Genomic DNA, 15,304 nt, shown 5'->3' on the forward strand with positions numbered 1-15,304 from the left:
GGGGAAGGGTAAGCTGGGATGAAGTGAGAGAGTGGCATGGACTTACATATACTAACAAATGTAAAATAGATAGCTAGTGGGAAGCAACCACATAGCACAGGGAGATCAGCTCCGTGCTTTGTGCCCTCGTAGAGGGGTGGGATAGTGAGGATGGGAGGGAGATGCAAGAAGGAGGAGATATGGGGATATATGTATATGTATAGCTGATCCATTTTGTTATAAAACAGAAACTAACACACCATTGTAAAGCAATTATACTCCAATAAAGATGTTAAAAGAAAAAAAAAGAAAAAATGTGTTGAATGGATAAAGCAATGAATAAATGAACAGATGCAAATAAAGACCAGCTCAATGTGGGAAAAGATTTAAAAAAAAAGAGTAGCACCTGCTCGCCTCAACTAGAGAAAGCCCGTGCGCAGCAACAAGACCCAACACACCCAAAAATAAATAAATAAAATAAACTTATTAAAAAAAACTATTAAAAAAACCCTACTATTATCCTAAATGTGTATATTATAAAAAAGAAAAATAAATGATCCAAGTATCTATATACTATTATCCTAAATGTGTATATTATTAAAAAAAAATAATAAATGACCCAAGTATCTATATCAAGAAGTTAGAAAGAGCAAAGCAAATTAAACCCAAAGAAAGTAAAAGGAATGACATTTAAAAAAGAACGATTCAAGGTTGGGAAGGCTCAGTACGGCAAAGATGCCAACTCTCCCCAGACTGACCTATAGATGTGATAAAATCCCAATTAGGATCTCATCAGATCTCTGTGTGTGTGTGTGGGGGGGTGCAACTTGACAAGGGCCAGTGGCAGGATGAGACTAGTTAGGTAGGTAGGGACAAGGTCAGATGGCCTTGTTGAGGAGTTAGAAGTTAAGACTGAATAGGGAGCAATGAAGTGCTTTTAAGCAATAAAGCAATATGAATTACATTGTAAGAAAGATCATATTGCTAGTAATGTAGGAAAAATTGGAGACCGAAAAGTAAACTTAAAAGGCTGTTGTAGGGCTTCCCTGGTGGCGCAGTGGTTGAGAGTCTGCCTGCCGATGCAGGGGACACGGGTTCGTGCCCCGGTCTGGGAAGATCCCACATGCCGCGGAGCGGCTGGGCCCGTGAGCCATGGCCGCTGAGCCTGCGTGTCCGGAGCCTGTGCTCCGCAACGGGAGAGGCCACAACTGTTGAGAGGCCCGTGTACAGTAAAAAAAAAAAAAAAAAAAGTCTGTTGTAATAATCTACAGATATGATGGTGGCTTTAACTGGTAAAGCAGCAGTGGGAAAGGAGAGAAGTGGACAGATTCGAAGCCTACTAAGTAAGTAGAATCTCCAAGACTTGTTGATCAACTGAGTATGTGTGAAGTGGCAGAGGGAGGAATCATGGAAAATGCCTAAGTTCCTAATTTGGAAAATGGGTAAATGATGTGGAACTTGGAACTACATAATCAGTCTTGTGACTTTTTCCTCCACTCCCAGGCAATCCAAAAATAGGAATAGAAATAATGGATATATGTGCCTAGTGGTAGAAGAGATTGGCAAAGACGTTGGAAGGTGAAGAAGGCCAAAAATTCTGAGGTGGTAGCAAATGCATAATTAAAATGTGGAGCTATAATAACTGACCATAAGGTCCAAGCTAGTTTCATGGCCAGACTAGCACGCAGTATGAGAAAACTGAGATGTGTCAATTGGAGGTTAAAATGAAGATGAACGATGAGTTCAATAGAGAGGGGGAGGAAAAGTTGTAGAAGGATAGAAGATCTCAAAATTGGAGATTTTGGAGGTAGAGTCTTTCAAGGTATGTTTAAGATTAAGATATAGTTGAGTTTGAGAATGACTGAGTTACCCTAGATAAAGTAAAATGGAGATCACTGGCATTAAAAAGGAGACAAAGAATTGGTGTTAATGTTTATGTCTATGGATGTGGAAGACTCCAACATATTGTTATATACTTCTCCAGCCTTATCTCCCACTACTACTCTGCACACACTCTACTCCACACAAATCAGACTACTCATCATTTTCCCAGTGTTTTGTATTCCTGCCTCTTCACCTTTGCTTGTGAGGGACTCTCTACCTGCAATGCTGTCTTGTCCCTTGCTTCCATGTCCAAATTCTAGTCACCTTCAAGGTCAAGCCTAATACACTATCTACTCCATGAATCCTTCCCTAATTCCCATGGCCAGAAGTAATCTCTCCTTCTTATGAATTTTTGTAACATTTTGTAATTTCCTTGGTATAGGTGACATTCTGTCTTCAGTAAACAGGATTGAAATAATGCATGTGAAAAGTAAAATGCTAAACAAATGAAAATTATTACACTAATTTTTATTTACATGATAGTTATTTAGGTACATGCCTTATCTTCCTACTGCAAACTCCTTAAGAGTAGGGACTCTATTTATTCCAATTTATTTCTCCCATAGCTTCTGACATAATGTCTCTCAGGTTAAAAAAAAAAAGTTCCATTAAATTGAATTAAACCATGGAGGCAAAAGAATTCAGGTAAACTTACATAGAAATTACCAGAACCCAGGTTTCCTAAGAGGAACATGTGCTTCCTTTAGGTCAAAGATTTTTTTTTCATTTTAGTTTCATCTAATTGTAATAAATAATGTATAATTAAATCACATTCTCCTGGTTTTCCTCTTACTTCATAAATCACTCATTCTCATCACCTGTTCTGGATCCTCCTCTTCTAGATCTCTAATGTTGGGAAACCCCAGGACTACACCTTGAACCTCTTCTCTGTATACGTTTACTTCCTAGGATATCTGCTCCAGTGTCACGCCTTTAAATACCGTTTATATGCTGATGACTCTCAAGTTTATATATCCAGCTCCAGGCTCTTAACTGAACTTCAGACTCATAAAACTGCCAGCTCAGCATCTCCAGCTGGATACCTTATTGGCATCTGAAGTTCAACATGCACAAAACTCTTAGTTACTTTACACCCCAAATCTATTCTTGCCCTAGTCTTCCCTACTCTCAGAAAATTGCACCATCATTCATCCTCATTACTCGAGCCTTCAAATCTAAGAGTCAGCACTGATTTCTTTCTTTCAAATCATATATGCAAACCATATTCAATTCATGTCAGTCCTACCTTAAAGATAATTTAATTTATTCCAAGTCAAGCCATTTCTCCCCACCTCCACTGCTACCACCTTGGCCAAATAACAATCATGTTTTACCTGGACTATTATAAATATCTACTAATTGGACTCCCTGCTTCCATTCCTTCCTGCTTACAGACAATTCTCTACTTAGCAGCCAAATTGATCTTAGAGAATGTCAGATTATGTCATCCCCATGTTCTAAACCTCCAACGGTTTCACATCTCACTTAGAATAACATCAAAATGTTTTATCATGGCCACAGGCCCCACATAATCTGGTCCCTAGCTTCCTGGGACTGCATCCTCTACCTCTTTACACCTTACTCACTCCAGTCCTGTCATACTGTCCTTCTTGCTCTTCCTCAGTATTCCATTACTTCCTCAAGCCCTGTGTACTCTCTAAAATCTTGACAGCTAGTCAAGATAAGTGAGGTAACCTTGCACACAGGTATAGCAGATTACTCATCTTTGTTTTTCCAACACCTAACTCAATGAATGGCATATAGTGAAACTCAAAGATGTATTTGAATAAAAAAATAACTCTCTTAAAAATATTGAGGTTTTAACCAGCCATGTGATTAAAATGTAAGCCTACATTGTGATGCAGTTGCCAAAAACATCTAATGTTACCTAAGGCTACATTAACAGAAGTGTATTGTTTGGAGAAAAGCAGGTTGTAGTTCTTCTGGTCCAACCAATTCTGGAATGTCATACATATTTGGCTTCAGATATCACATATTAAGAGGGATTCTGACCCACTGTTACATTTCAGGGAAAGGATATTTTTCAGAAGTGGAAAAACAGTTGTGAAAGGACTGGACTACGCCTTGTGAAGAGCCATGAAAAAAAACTGAGAATCTTTAGCTTGATGAATACTTACTTGATGACTGGGGAGGCAACATGAAAATTCTCTCCAAATAGCAGAAATTCTGCTGCATAAAAGAGAGGTTTATGCTTATTCTTGTTAGCCATAAAGGAAAGAACCAATGGTAGGAGGTTCCAAAGAGAAAGCTTTCAGTTCAACATAAGGAAGAATTTCCTGCCAGCTTTTCCCAAGTCAGTGTTCTGCAGAACACTATACCATGTGAAACTAAACAAAGTGTCTTGTGTCTTTACTGAAGGATATCTCAGAATCCTTAATATGCAAATGTTAAGAAGATATATATGCTTCATTTCCAAAAGTTATTTATCCATAAAAACTTTTATTCACAGAGCACTGTTACTATCTCTTGAAACAATATTTCATAGAACAGATTGAGTTAAAGCTGCTCAAAAATGAACAGAGAATCTTCTGAAGAAGCACAGTCAGGTTCACATTAAGATATCTGTGGAAACTGGATGGTGTTGCTGTCACTTCGGTACTTCGGAAAACTTGGTAACTAAGACTAGAGTATTAAAGCTTGGGAAACTTAAGCAACTTTCCTTGTTACGTTTATAACGTGAGACTGACTCAACACAGTTCTAGATGAGAATAATGGAGCAAAACCAATGGAAATGAGGCTCTCTAGGCCAACTGTTCTGAACTTTTCCCCCAGCAATACACTGTAGAGTCATGATATTCCCATGTCTGTCCACTGATTCATTCATTGTGTGCAAGGTAATATTTCTCAACTTCTTTCGCCAACACAGCAACAAACAAAAACCTGTCATGTTCTACCACTCCTTCCCTCAACCCCCACATTTTGTTAGAATCCTGATATGGGACCATGTCCCCCATGGAGCACTGCCATTTTAGAAGCTCAAACCTAGAGTATTAATATAACTTTTTTTTTTAATAAACAGGAAAATCTAGGCCTAAATGAAGAAATGGCATTTAAAAATTTTGGGAAAAGTAAAACAGGAAAAATTATCAAAACAGATCCACTACTTTGAGGCCGAAGGAAGTACTAATAAAAAAGGAAGTTATGTTCATAAAAATACTGTTGTTATTAAATACTTGTTGCAATAAGCAAGATGATGTAATAATAAGACAAAGCTGGCCCAACAACATTGAAAAGGCAGGGGTGGAAAATTATAATTAGTGTCTACACAGCTGTCCACAGGAGGGCGTACTCTAGGGCTGAAACATTGTAGTCCCTAAGAAGAATGTACACTGTAGAAGAAATGGCTCATCAGGACTTCTGCAATTTATACTTGTTCTCTTTTCCAGAGCCATGTTTACTATCTTTAATTTGGTTTCCAAATATCTATCAGTACTGAGAAAGGGGATTTGGGTTAGTGGATAAAATACTGTAATCATCAGAAAGATATATCTTCTCCTATGTGTTAATAAAATGTCATTTTGTTTCCTACTCTCTGTACTGAAAAATTAACTACGGTCTTATCAAATCTGGATACCTGAGAAGCCAGGCCCTGGACCAGATCACACCAGACATACCAATTCTTGAGGTCCTTGTACACAGTACAATTACACTGCTAATGAAGAAACTTGAAATACCATTTCTCTGTTATTCTGCAATTTTGCCTCTAAATCAGCACTTCAAAAAGTGGGGTCATCAGTTCTAAATGGCAGGTAAAACAATTCCTACATAACTTTGATAACCACAGAGACTAACCTCAATTTTACATTTGTGTTTTTCATGGCCATTTGGAGGTAGCAGGCCAGCTTCAGCAACACTACACAAGGTTTACCGAGTTCACTGAGAGATGGGAAGACATAGAGTCTCAGGGGACTTGTTATAATGTACTGAAAAACCCAGTCCTAGAACTGCCTCTATCATGGGAGAAAAATAGAGGAGATTAGCTCAGATATGATACTACTTCTCTCTTCTAATCAAGTCGGAGTGAGAAATGCTTAAAGATGGTGATGGCCAAGATCAGAGTCAGGAATTGGGGTCTGGGCAGAGTCCAGGGAGTCATTAGAGCTTTGTCTTCTTGGTCTCCAGGTTGATCATGTTTCCTTGGATTTGGGGAATCTGCTTATCTGCTGACCCCTGAATATCCTCTAGCTTTATAGGAACATAGTAGTGGCCCATGATGGAGAAGATCAGGCAGACCACCAGCAGGAGGCAGGAAAACAAAATGAATTCGGCCCACTGCAGGAAGAAATACATATAAGAGAAGAATATGGAGAACCTGAAACTAAAGGGATCTTTATAGGATGAGGACTGGGGAGCAGATTTACCCAGGGTCACCTGTTTAGGAAGAGCTTTGGCAGAAGACAGGGCTCACTGGCCTCTCCTTGCATGGGCCTATGGTAGTCATTATTGCCACTTACATGTCTATTTTTCTGGCAAAGTCTGTGGGTATCTAATCCATCTCAAATCAGAGGGCTGAGTGGGGAATGTGGGAGACAGAGGGGAGGGGGAAGAGAGAGCAGAGGAAGTTGGATAGACACGTGCTCCTGCTTCCCTTAGGTCCATACCTGTACCAGGCTGCTGAACTGTGCCACAATAAGCACGATGATGTTCCCAACTGCAACTGTCAACAACCAGGCTGCCTGGAGTACAGACTTCATGCTAGAGGGAGCCTAGAGAGGACACAAATTTGTTAGTAAACAAACTCCCTACACCACCCTCATGCCCCATGCATCTAACCAGAAAACTTCTCCCACAAAAACTTCCCCTACTAAGTTCAGCTATCACTGATGGTAATAATGTTCAGAGTAACAATACGATGGAGCTCTTAACTGAATATTTTAATTCATTATATCATAATCTTCATTACAACCCTAAGGGATAAGTTCTATTACTATTATTTTATACATAAAGAAAAATAGCATTAGAGAGGTACACTTGCTCAAGGTTACACATTAGGTGTGCAGCCAAAATCTGAATGTGGGCAGTTTGATTCCGTAGCCCTTATTCTTAGTATTTAAGTATCCTTTTCTGGATTCCAAACAGCATAGGGATGCAGCCTGCCATTACCCTAGGAGTCAAGTTGATACTCTGTTCAGGACCATAAGGAATCTAAGGCCAAAAAATATGGAGGCCTTGGCCAGGGTCACATACCTAATTAAGGCAGTGCCAGGATTAAAACTCCACCCTCTGAGCAACAGCTCCACCTCCACCTTCCACTTGCAAAAACCTACCTGAGAATAAGAAAACTCAAGTCCTGTGACAGAGAACATGACCTCCCCAGCTGTAACAAGGGCATATTGTGGTAGCTGCCATGCGATGGACATTTTGTTGGCTGGGATATATTCCATCTTCCAGGCCTGAGGACCCTGACTGGTGCTCTTAGTGAGGGAAAGAAGAAATGGGCTTGTCAGGAGTCTCAAGTAAACATTCCTGGCCTAAAACATTTTATGGTCTTATATCCGTCCCCTCATTGTACTTTCATCCTTGTGCTACCAAGCAATTTCTACACAATTTCAGTTTTTTGAAATTCCTTTCAGTAACACTGAACTCACTTGCCTGACTTCAGTCAATCAAATACCATTACTGCAGAGCCCTTAAATGGTAGACTATTTTGATACTGTACTTTAGATTCCCACCATTTTGACCTACTGGGTATTTTGATCCTGGCCAACATTTTAAATGTAAAATGGCATCTGAATTATACAAACACAATGAATTTTCAGAAAAGCATGTACTTAAGAAAAGTTTAACTCCTTGTTAAATTTTCTATGTAAATACAGTTAAACTATTTCTAACATTTTCCATTTAAATATCTATTTTACTAAAATTACTTTTATCAAAATGAGTTATTTTCTTGGTAACCCTCACATTGAAGATTTTCTTGATCAATGTTTTAAAATCCATATCAAATACCACTTGCTATGTTGAATTCTATTTATTAGCCATTATTTTTGAACTCAAATCTTACACATTCAAATTTTGTCAAAAAGATGCAATTCTTCTGTGAAATTTTGGTCAAAAAGAAATCTTTTCAGGGTCAACTTTTTGTTATTAATGTTACCAATATACATGATTCTACAATTCTTTTTTCATCTAAAATTACTTTTATTACATGCAGGTTTTTAGCTGTAGTTGGTTTTATTTTATATAGATTATATTTACTAATATTTCTTACAATAATGGAATTAAATTTTTGGAATTATGTATTTTTGTTGGAGTAAAACCCAGTTATTAGGTAGTAAGTGTTATTAAATAGCCGGTGTAATATCTGGATATATCATGAGATAAAAATAGCAGAGCTAAAACATATAGGTCAAAAGTCCCTGAAATCAAAAGTCTTTGATGTCCAAATGCCCTTGATTCTCTGAGTCAAAAGCCATTGCGTTCGAAATGTAGTAAGGCAAATGTTGTTTTAGTTGGTATTGTGAACAATACCTAGGCATATATTTGGGTTTTCTTAGCCTAAGAGAAGACTGTGACCTAAGCTCGTAAATCAAGGTCACATTCTCAAATACCCACAGGCAGGTAATTAACTAAACAAAGCAGGCTGAATGGGAATGATAGGGACTATGGTGAACTGGACAGCCCAACCCCATCTAAAGTGTACAGCCAGTATAGCACCAGCCAACTGACATGGTAATACCTGTTATAGAATCTTCTGATTTTGTTTTTAAGAAATATAAGGAATACAGTTTCTTAGGTAAAATCACTTGAATTTTAAATATTGTCAATTAATAATAATTATTTTTATTTTTGTCAAGACTGTACAGACCAAACAAAACAGGACTACGTGAGGAACTGGGCCCTTAGGTCTCTAATATATGATCTGTACTCTAGATGCTTATTATCCTGGCATTCAGAAACAATATATATAGCCTCTATCTTGAGCAGTATATGAGAGACAGAAGGAAAACACCAGGAATGCAAGTGTTATGGGTTGAGTTGTGTCCCCCTAAAACTCATATGTTGAAGTCCTAACCCCTAGTACCTGAGAATGTGACCTTATTTAGAAATAGGGTTGTTACAGATAGAATTAGTCAAGTTAAAATGAGGTCACTAGGGTGGGCTCTAATCTAGTGTGACTGGTGTCCTCATAAGAGAAATTTGAACATAGACAAACATACAGGGAGAACTCCATGAGAAGATGAAGGCAGAGACTGGAGTGATTCTTTTACATAACAAGAAACACCAAATACTGCCAGAAAACCACTAGAAGCTAAAGGAAGCTAAATGAAACAGATTCTTTTTTTTTTTTTTGGTTCACGGGCCTCTCACTGTCGCGGCCTCTCCCATTGCGGAGCACAGGCTCTGGACGCGCAGGCCCAGCAGCCACGGCCCACGGGCCCACGAGCCCAGCCACTCCGCGGCATGCAGGATCCTCCCAGACTGGGGCACGAACCTGCGTCCCCTGCATCAGCAGGCGGACTCTCAACCAGTGCGCCACCTGGGAAGCCCTGAAACAGATTCTTTCTCACAGCTCTCAGAAGGAACCAGCTCTACCAACACCTTGATCTTGTACTTCTAGCCTTTATGACTATAAGGAAATAAATTTCTGTTGATAAAGCCACTCAGCTTGTGGTACTTTGTTACAGCAGCCCTAGAAAACTAATACAGCTAGGTCGGTTTAACATCAGAAAATCAATTAATATAATATACCATATCAATAGAAAACCATATGATTATCTTAATAGACACAGAAAAAGCATTTGACAAAATTCAACCTCCCCCCTTCATAGTAAAAAACAAACAAAACCCACAACAAACTAGGAATAGAAGGGAACTTAACCTGATACCTGATAAATACCTATGAAAACCCCACAGCTAACATACTTAGTGATAAAAGACTGAATGCTTTCCCCCTAAGAGGATGTCTACTCTCACCACTTCTATTCAATACTGTATTGGAGTTTCAAGCAAGAGCATTAGTCAAGAAAAAGAAATAAAAGTCATCCACACTGAAAAGAAAGAAGTAAAGCTTCTTTATGCAGATGACAGGATCTTGTATGTAGAAAGTCCTAAGGGATCCACTAAAAAACTATTAAAACTATCAAATGAGTTCAGTAAGGTTGCAGGACACAAGATCAATATCAATTGTATTTCTACATATTTGCAATGAACAATCTAAAAATGAAATTAGGAAAATGATTACATTAGCAACAGCAAAATAAAGAATAAAATACTTAGGAACAAATTTAACAAAATAAATGTAAAACCTATACTCTAAAAACTATAAAATATTGTTGAAAAATTTAGGTCTTAAAGAAGACCTAAATAAATGGAAAAACATCTCATGTTCACTGACCAGGAGACAATATTGTTAAGATAGCAAAACTCCTCAAAATCACCTACAGATTCAGTGCAATCCCTCTCAAAAATCCCAGCTGGCTTCTGATCCTAAAATTCATATGAAAATTCATGGAACCCATAATAGCCAAACCAATCTTTAAAGGGAAGAACTAAGTTGAAAAACTCATATACTTACTGATTTTGAAATTTACTACAAAATAACAGTAGTCAAGAGATTATTGTACTGGCACAAGAATAAATATATAGATCAATAGAATAGAACTAAGAATCCAGAAATAAGCCCTCACATTTCTGGTCAATTGACTTTTGACAAGAATGTCAAGACCATTTAACGGGAAAAGATGAGTCTTCAACAAATTGTGCTGGCACAACTGGATATTCACATACAAAAGAATGCAGTTAAGCCCCAAGCTCACATCATATACAAAAATGAACTCAAAATGGATTAAACACCTAAATATAAGAGGCAAAACTATAAAACTCTTAAAGGAAAATAATGGGCATAAATCCTCATGACACTGGATTTGGCAATGGTTTCTTAGATGTAACACCAAAAGCACAAGCAACCAAAGAAAAAAATTGATAAATTGAACATCATAAAGATTAAAAATGTTTGTACTTCAGTGGACACCATTAAGGAAGTTAAAAAGACAACCTATTGAATGGGAGGAAATATTTGCAAATCGTATATCTGATAATGGACTTATGTTCAAAATATATAAGGAATGCTTACAACTCAACACAACCCAATTAGAAATTGGGCAAAGAATTTGAATAGACATTTCTCCAAAGCAGATTACAAATGGCCAAAAAGTACATAAAAAGGTGCTCAACATCATTAGTCATCAGGAAAATATAAATAAAAACCACAATGAAATACCATTTCATACCTACTAGGATGGCTATAATTAAGAAGATAGAAAAACAAGTGTTGGCAAAGATGTAGAAAAATTGCCACCTTTTATTGGTGGGAATGTTAAATGTACGTTCACTTTGAAAAAGTCTAGCAGTTCCTCAAATGGTTAAACATAGAGTTACCATGTGACCCAACAACTCCACCCAAGAGAAGTGAAAATATATGTCCACACAAAAACTTGTACATGAATGTTCATAACAACATTATTTACGTTAGTCAGAAGGTGAAAACAACCAAATGTTCATCGACTGATGAATATATGCATAAAATGTGTTATACCTATACAATGGAATATTATTGGGCAATAAAAAGAAATGAAGTACTGATGTATGCTATATGAATGAACCTTAAAAAATATGCTAAATGAAAGAATCCAGACACAAAAGGCCACATGTTATATCATTCCATTTATACGAAATAGGCAGAATAGGCAAATTTATAGAGACTGAAAGTAAACAAGTGGTTGCTAGTGCTAGAGGGTATGGGAGGGAATAGTGAGTAACTGCTAATGAATATGGGGCTTCTTTTTGGAATGATGAAAATGTTCTAAAATTACACAACTCTGTGAATTTATTAAAAACCATTGAACATATATTATTGAAAATATATTCTATATATGTATTGAATATACAATATATATTGAATATGTTAATGCATTGAAAACCATTATACACTTTAAGTGGGTGAACTGTATGGTATATGACTTATATCTTAATAAAGCTGTAATAAAAAATGGCATACTAAAGATATCATGCTAATTAATTAAAATAAAAAAACTTTACAGATTATTCTCATCACACTTCTAGAAATTTTCCATCTTTTCCTTATTCACTGTCTTCTTTTTATATTTAATACAATGTCAAAAGTAATGAAATAGGGCTTCCCTGGTGGCACAGTGGTTAAGAGTCCGCCTGCCAATGCAGGAGACACGGGTTCGTGCCCCGGTCCTGGAAGATCCCACATACCGCGGAGCGGCTGGGCCCGTGAGCCATGGCCACTGAGCCTGCGCGTCTGGAGCCTGTGCTCCGCAACGGGAGAGGCCACAGCAGTGAGAGGCCCGCGTACCGCAAAAAAAAAAAAAAAAAAAAAAAGTAATGAAATAAAATTAGAAGCAAGATTCACATCAGAATTAAAATTCAGAGGTGTCATGTCCTGAGTGCTGAGACAATTGCTTTTGATGGAGCACAGTTAATTCATCCCCCAAACTTTGTGTAGAGACTGACATTTGTTACCAGTCTTGGTATTTCAGACTGTGATATGCTAGCAGATCAGTTTCCAAGGAGCTAGGAGACCCACATGTGGAGTCAGTCAAGAAGACCTAAACAATTTTTGTTTTCTTGGGGCCATAATGAGACTGCAGCAAACCATGTCACCTCATAGCAATGACTCAAGATAAATTATGTCTACCATTCCCCAAGACCCTGTGCCTGTTGCCAATGTTATCTCTTTTAAGTTCTCATGGAGACCTTAGTAGGTTTTCTAAAGTCATTATAGAAACTATCACCTTTCACTAGAAATAAGTATGTGATGCTGTCTTGCCACAGAGTCTTATCTGGGTCCCAGGACAGATACAGATTCAGATAGATATAGATTTATATATAGAGATATGATATAGTTATCTAGACATAAATATAGATACAGATATATGGAAGGAGAGAGTAAGGGTGGCCAGGAGCTACTTACATTAGTAATAACAAACAGATAAGCTGCACCAAAGTCTAGTAGACCCAAATTCAGTGAAAATTCCTCATTTTTTGTTCTACAAGGCACCGCAGAATATCTGGAACAGGACAATTTTAGGTTAGAATAGACATTACAGTTTAGAAAAGCATTCCCATCTCTGGAGGAAAGAGTGATTTCATCTCTCTACTGATGGTGAATCAATCAGCAAAGCTACCATTTCTCTTTGAGGAGAGGAGTCTCAGACTGAATTATTTTCATGCCAGGGTTTTTCTACCCCTGATCTGAGCTTTTCATTGTCTGTTGGCTAATTTTTTTTTTAAACCTTAAACCTGAATGCAGAAGGCACAAATTGTCTTCTTTGGTGAACTTCAGACTCTAAGTCTTCTCATCTAAATTTTAAGAATTTTTCTCTTCTAAGTCTTATGAATTAGTGGAACAGCATAAAACAGTGAACCTGAAAGGATAAGCTCGAACGAGGTGTTAATAGGAGTTACCAAAGGGTAGGAGTGGGAGCCAGTAATAAACTGGCAAACCTCCCAGAGATGGCCTTGTTGACTATACAGTATGGCCTTTACAACAAGCATGGTCTCAATATATCTATGCAGAAAAAGGTGAGACTGAGGGAAGCAGGCAAAGGTCGAAAGAGAGCAGGAATCTGTGTATATTTAAAATTAGCTGAGATATACCTAATCCTCCCACCTATATGCAAAGAAAGCATTTAAAAAACAGTTGTTGATAAAAGTAAAATTACAAGGGTAATGCTCTTACTCTCCTCTTTGCACAGTTCTGTAAGCAGACACACCATAGTCTTCTTCAACACTGAGGGAGGTATCTGTACCCAGGGAGATGTTGATCTCTTCATGCAAAGTGTTAACAAACCTAAGGGTAGAGACATTGTTACAGATCAGACAGACTCTCCCACCTGATAAAAGGGCAGGGGCCTTTTCTGTTTTGTTTACTGCTATATGCCTAGTGCCTAGAATAGTGGCTGGCACATAAAAGGTACGTGATGTATATTGTTAACTGCGTGAATAAATGAACTCACATGTAAGAAGCAATCAGTAGTCTTAGCTGTCCCTAACTTTTTCTTTCCTCAGGTATTAGCTTTTTATCTGCCATACTCTCACCTGATTTCAGCTGGGATGACACTATTGTGATCACCCATGGCAGTCCGAGTCTCCTTACTAACCTACCTTAGGTGCACCTAATTTCTTTCCGTCTTCTAATGGTGTAATTCATCAACTGAGACTCCACTAAGAAAAATAATTATGTGTGTGTGTGTGTGTGTGTGTGTGTGTGTATATATATATATGTATATGTATAAATACGTACCAGTATTTATATAAAACTGACACTTTATCCTCTTACAAATGAAGTCTGATTTGACTTATGCAAAACTCAAGACTCCCAGCCCACAGTAGGTTGAGCTATCATTGTTTTGGGTCTGCAGATAACCCTGGACTCTTCCAGAACCATCTTTCTAGTCTTTTGAACCCGGGCCGCTAAATTGCTCCCTCAGTTTAGGTTTTTGGTAGCATTTGCGTTGGTCCCTGGCCCATGGGATTAGAAGGGCAGTTCCCTCTAAAATCCTTGATATTGATTTCTGGACATTCAATCATCCTGCACTAACCTAGAAATTGCTCCCTTTCATCCTTCCTGGAGGTTCCCATTGCCCTCTGACCCAGGGAAGTCCTATCCTCATTGTTGTCTTACTTATTTTTGATCTGTTTACTTTTTCTGAAGCTGCATATGCAAAAGTAGATTATTATGACTGTTCCACCCTTCAGTGAAATTCAAACTTTTTATTGAAAGCTCTCCTCTAAAATGCTATTCTCAACAGCAACCATCTAATCTTGATGGCCATAGGCACATGCATCTGTCTATTTCATGTCAGATTCCTGCCCCAGTGAGCAGGTGACCCCTTCAAGGCTCCATTTCTGTAAATGTCCCAGACTGTCTAACAAGACCTTCAGCCTTATCTAGATTCAAAACCAAGTCTTTTGACTTCAAGTGTGTTGCCTTTACTAAACCATGAGGCCTCTATAGGTTTATTTTAAATTTTACTTAAAAAACACAGTAACTATAAAAGATATTCAACTACCAATAACAAAGGGAGGATTATTTGCTTACTTCTAAATTTCTCTCTGGTGATCACCGAGAGGAAAGAATTCAGTTATTTTCCTAAGAGCAAGATAAGTGGATAAAATTCAGCAGAAGAGATTTATGTTGCAGAGCACAGGGGGCGTACATAAATACAGGGTCATCTTTGAATACCACATGAGAAAGCAAGCCAAAAGACTTGGTTTTGAATCTGTGCTTCTCACTGCCCTGGGAAATGCCTTCTGACACTAATTCTCTTGACATTCTAGGAAGAGAATCCCTGTACAAGACAAGTAGAATGTGAAGTCTCTTCATGTGAAGCCCCACAGATCAGAAGAGACCCAAGATTCAAGAGAACAGAGAGGCCTGGGTCTCCTT

General features: G+C 38.0%; 1 protein-coding gene across 2 annotated transcripts in view; it reads right to left on the reverse strand.

Moving 5' to 3' along the window:
• Positions 1-5,979: 5,979 nt before the first annotated feature.
• Positions 5,980-15,304, reverse strand: part of SLC15A2 (solute carrier family 15 member 2) — a gene marked incomplete at its 3' end in the record, with an annotated part of 35,187 nt that continues 25,862 nt past the window's right edge. For both annotated transcript variants that reach the window (XM_082655232.1, XM_082655231.1), the window contains 5 exons: positions 13,595-13,705; positions 12,827-12,923; positions 7,152-7,298; positions 6,486-6,590; positions 5,980-6,156 (listed from right to left, as the gene is read on the reverse strand). In XM_082655232.1, coding sequence (XP_082511358.1) covers positions 5,980-6,156; positions 6,486-6,590; positions 7,152-7,298; positions 12,827-12,923; positions 13,595-13,705 — 637 coding nt within the window. The remainder of the gene's footprint in view (positions 6,157-6,485; positions 6,591-7,151; positions 7,299-12,826; positions 12,924-13,594; positions 13,706-15,304) is intronic.

This window comes from Grampus griseus, assembly GCF_964374135.1.
Source record: "Grampus griseus genome assembly, chromosome: 5".
Classification (NCBI taxonomy): domain Eukaryota; kingdom Metazoa; phylum Chordata; class Mammalia; order Artiodactyla; family Delphinidae; genus Grampus; species Grampus griseus.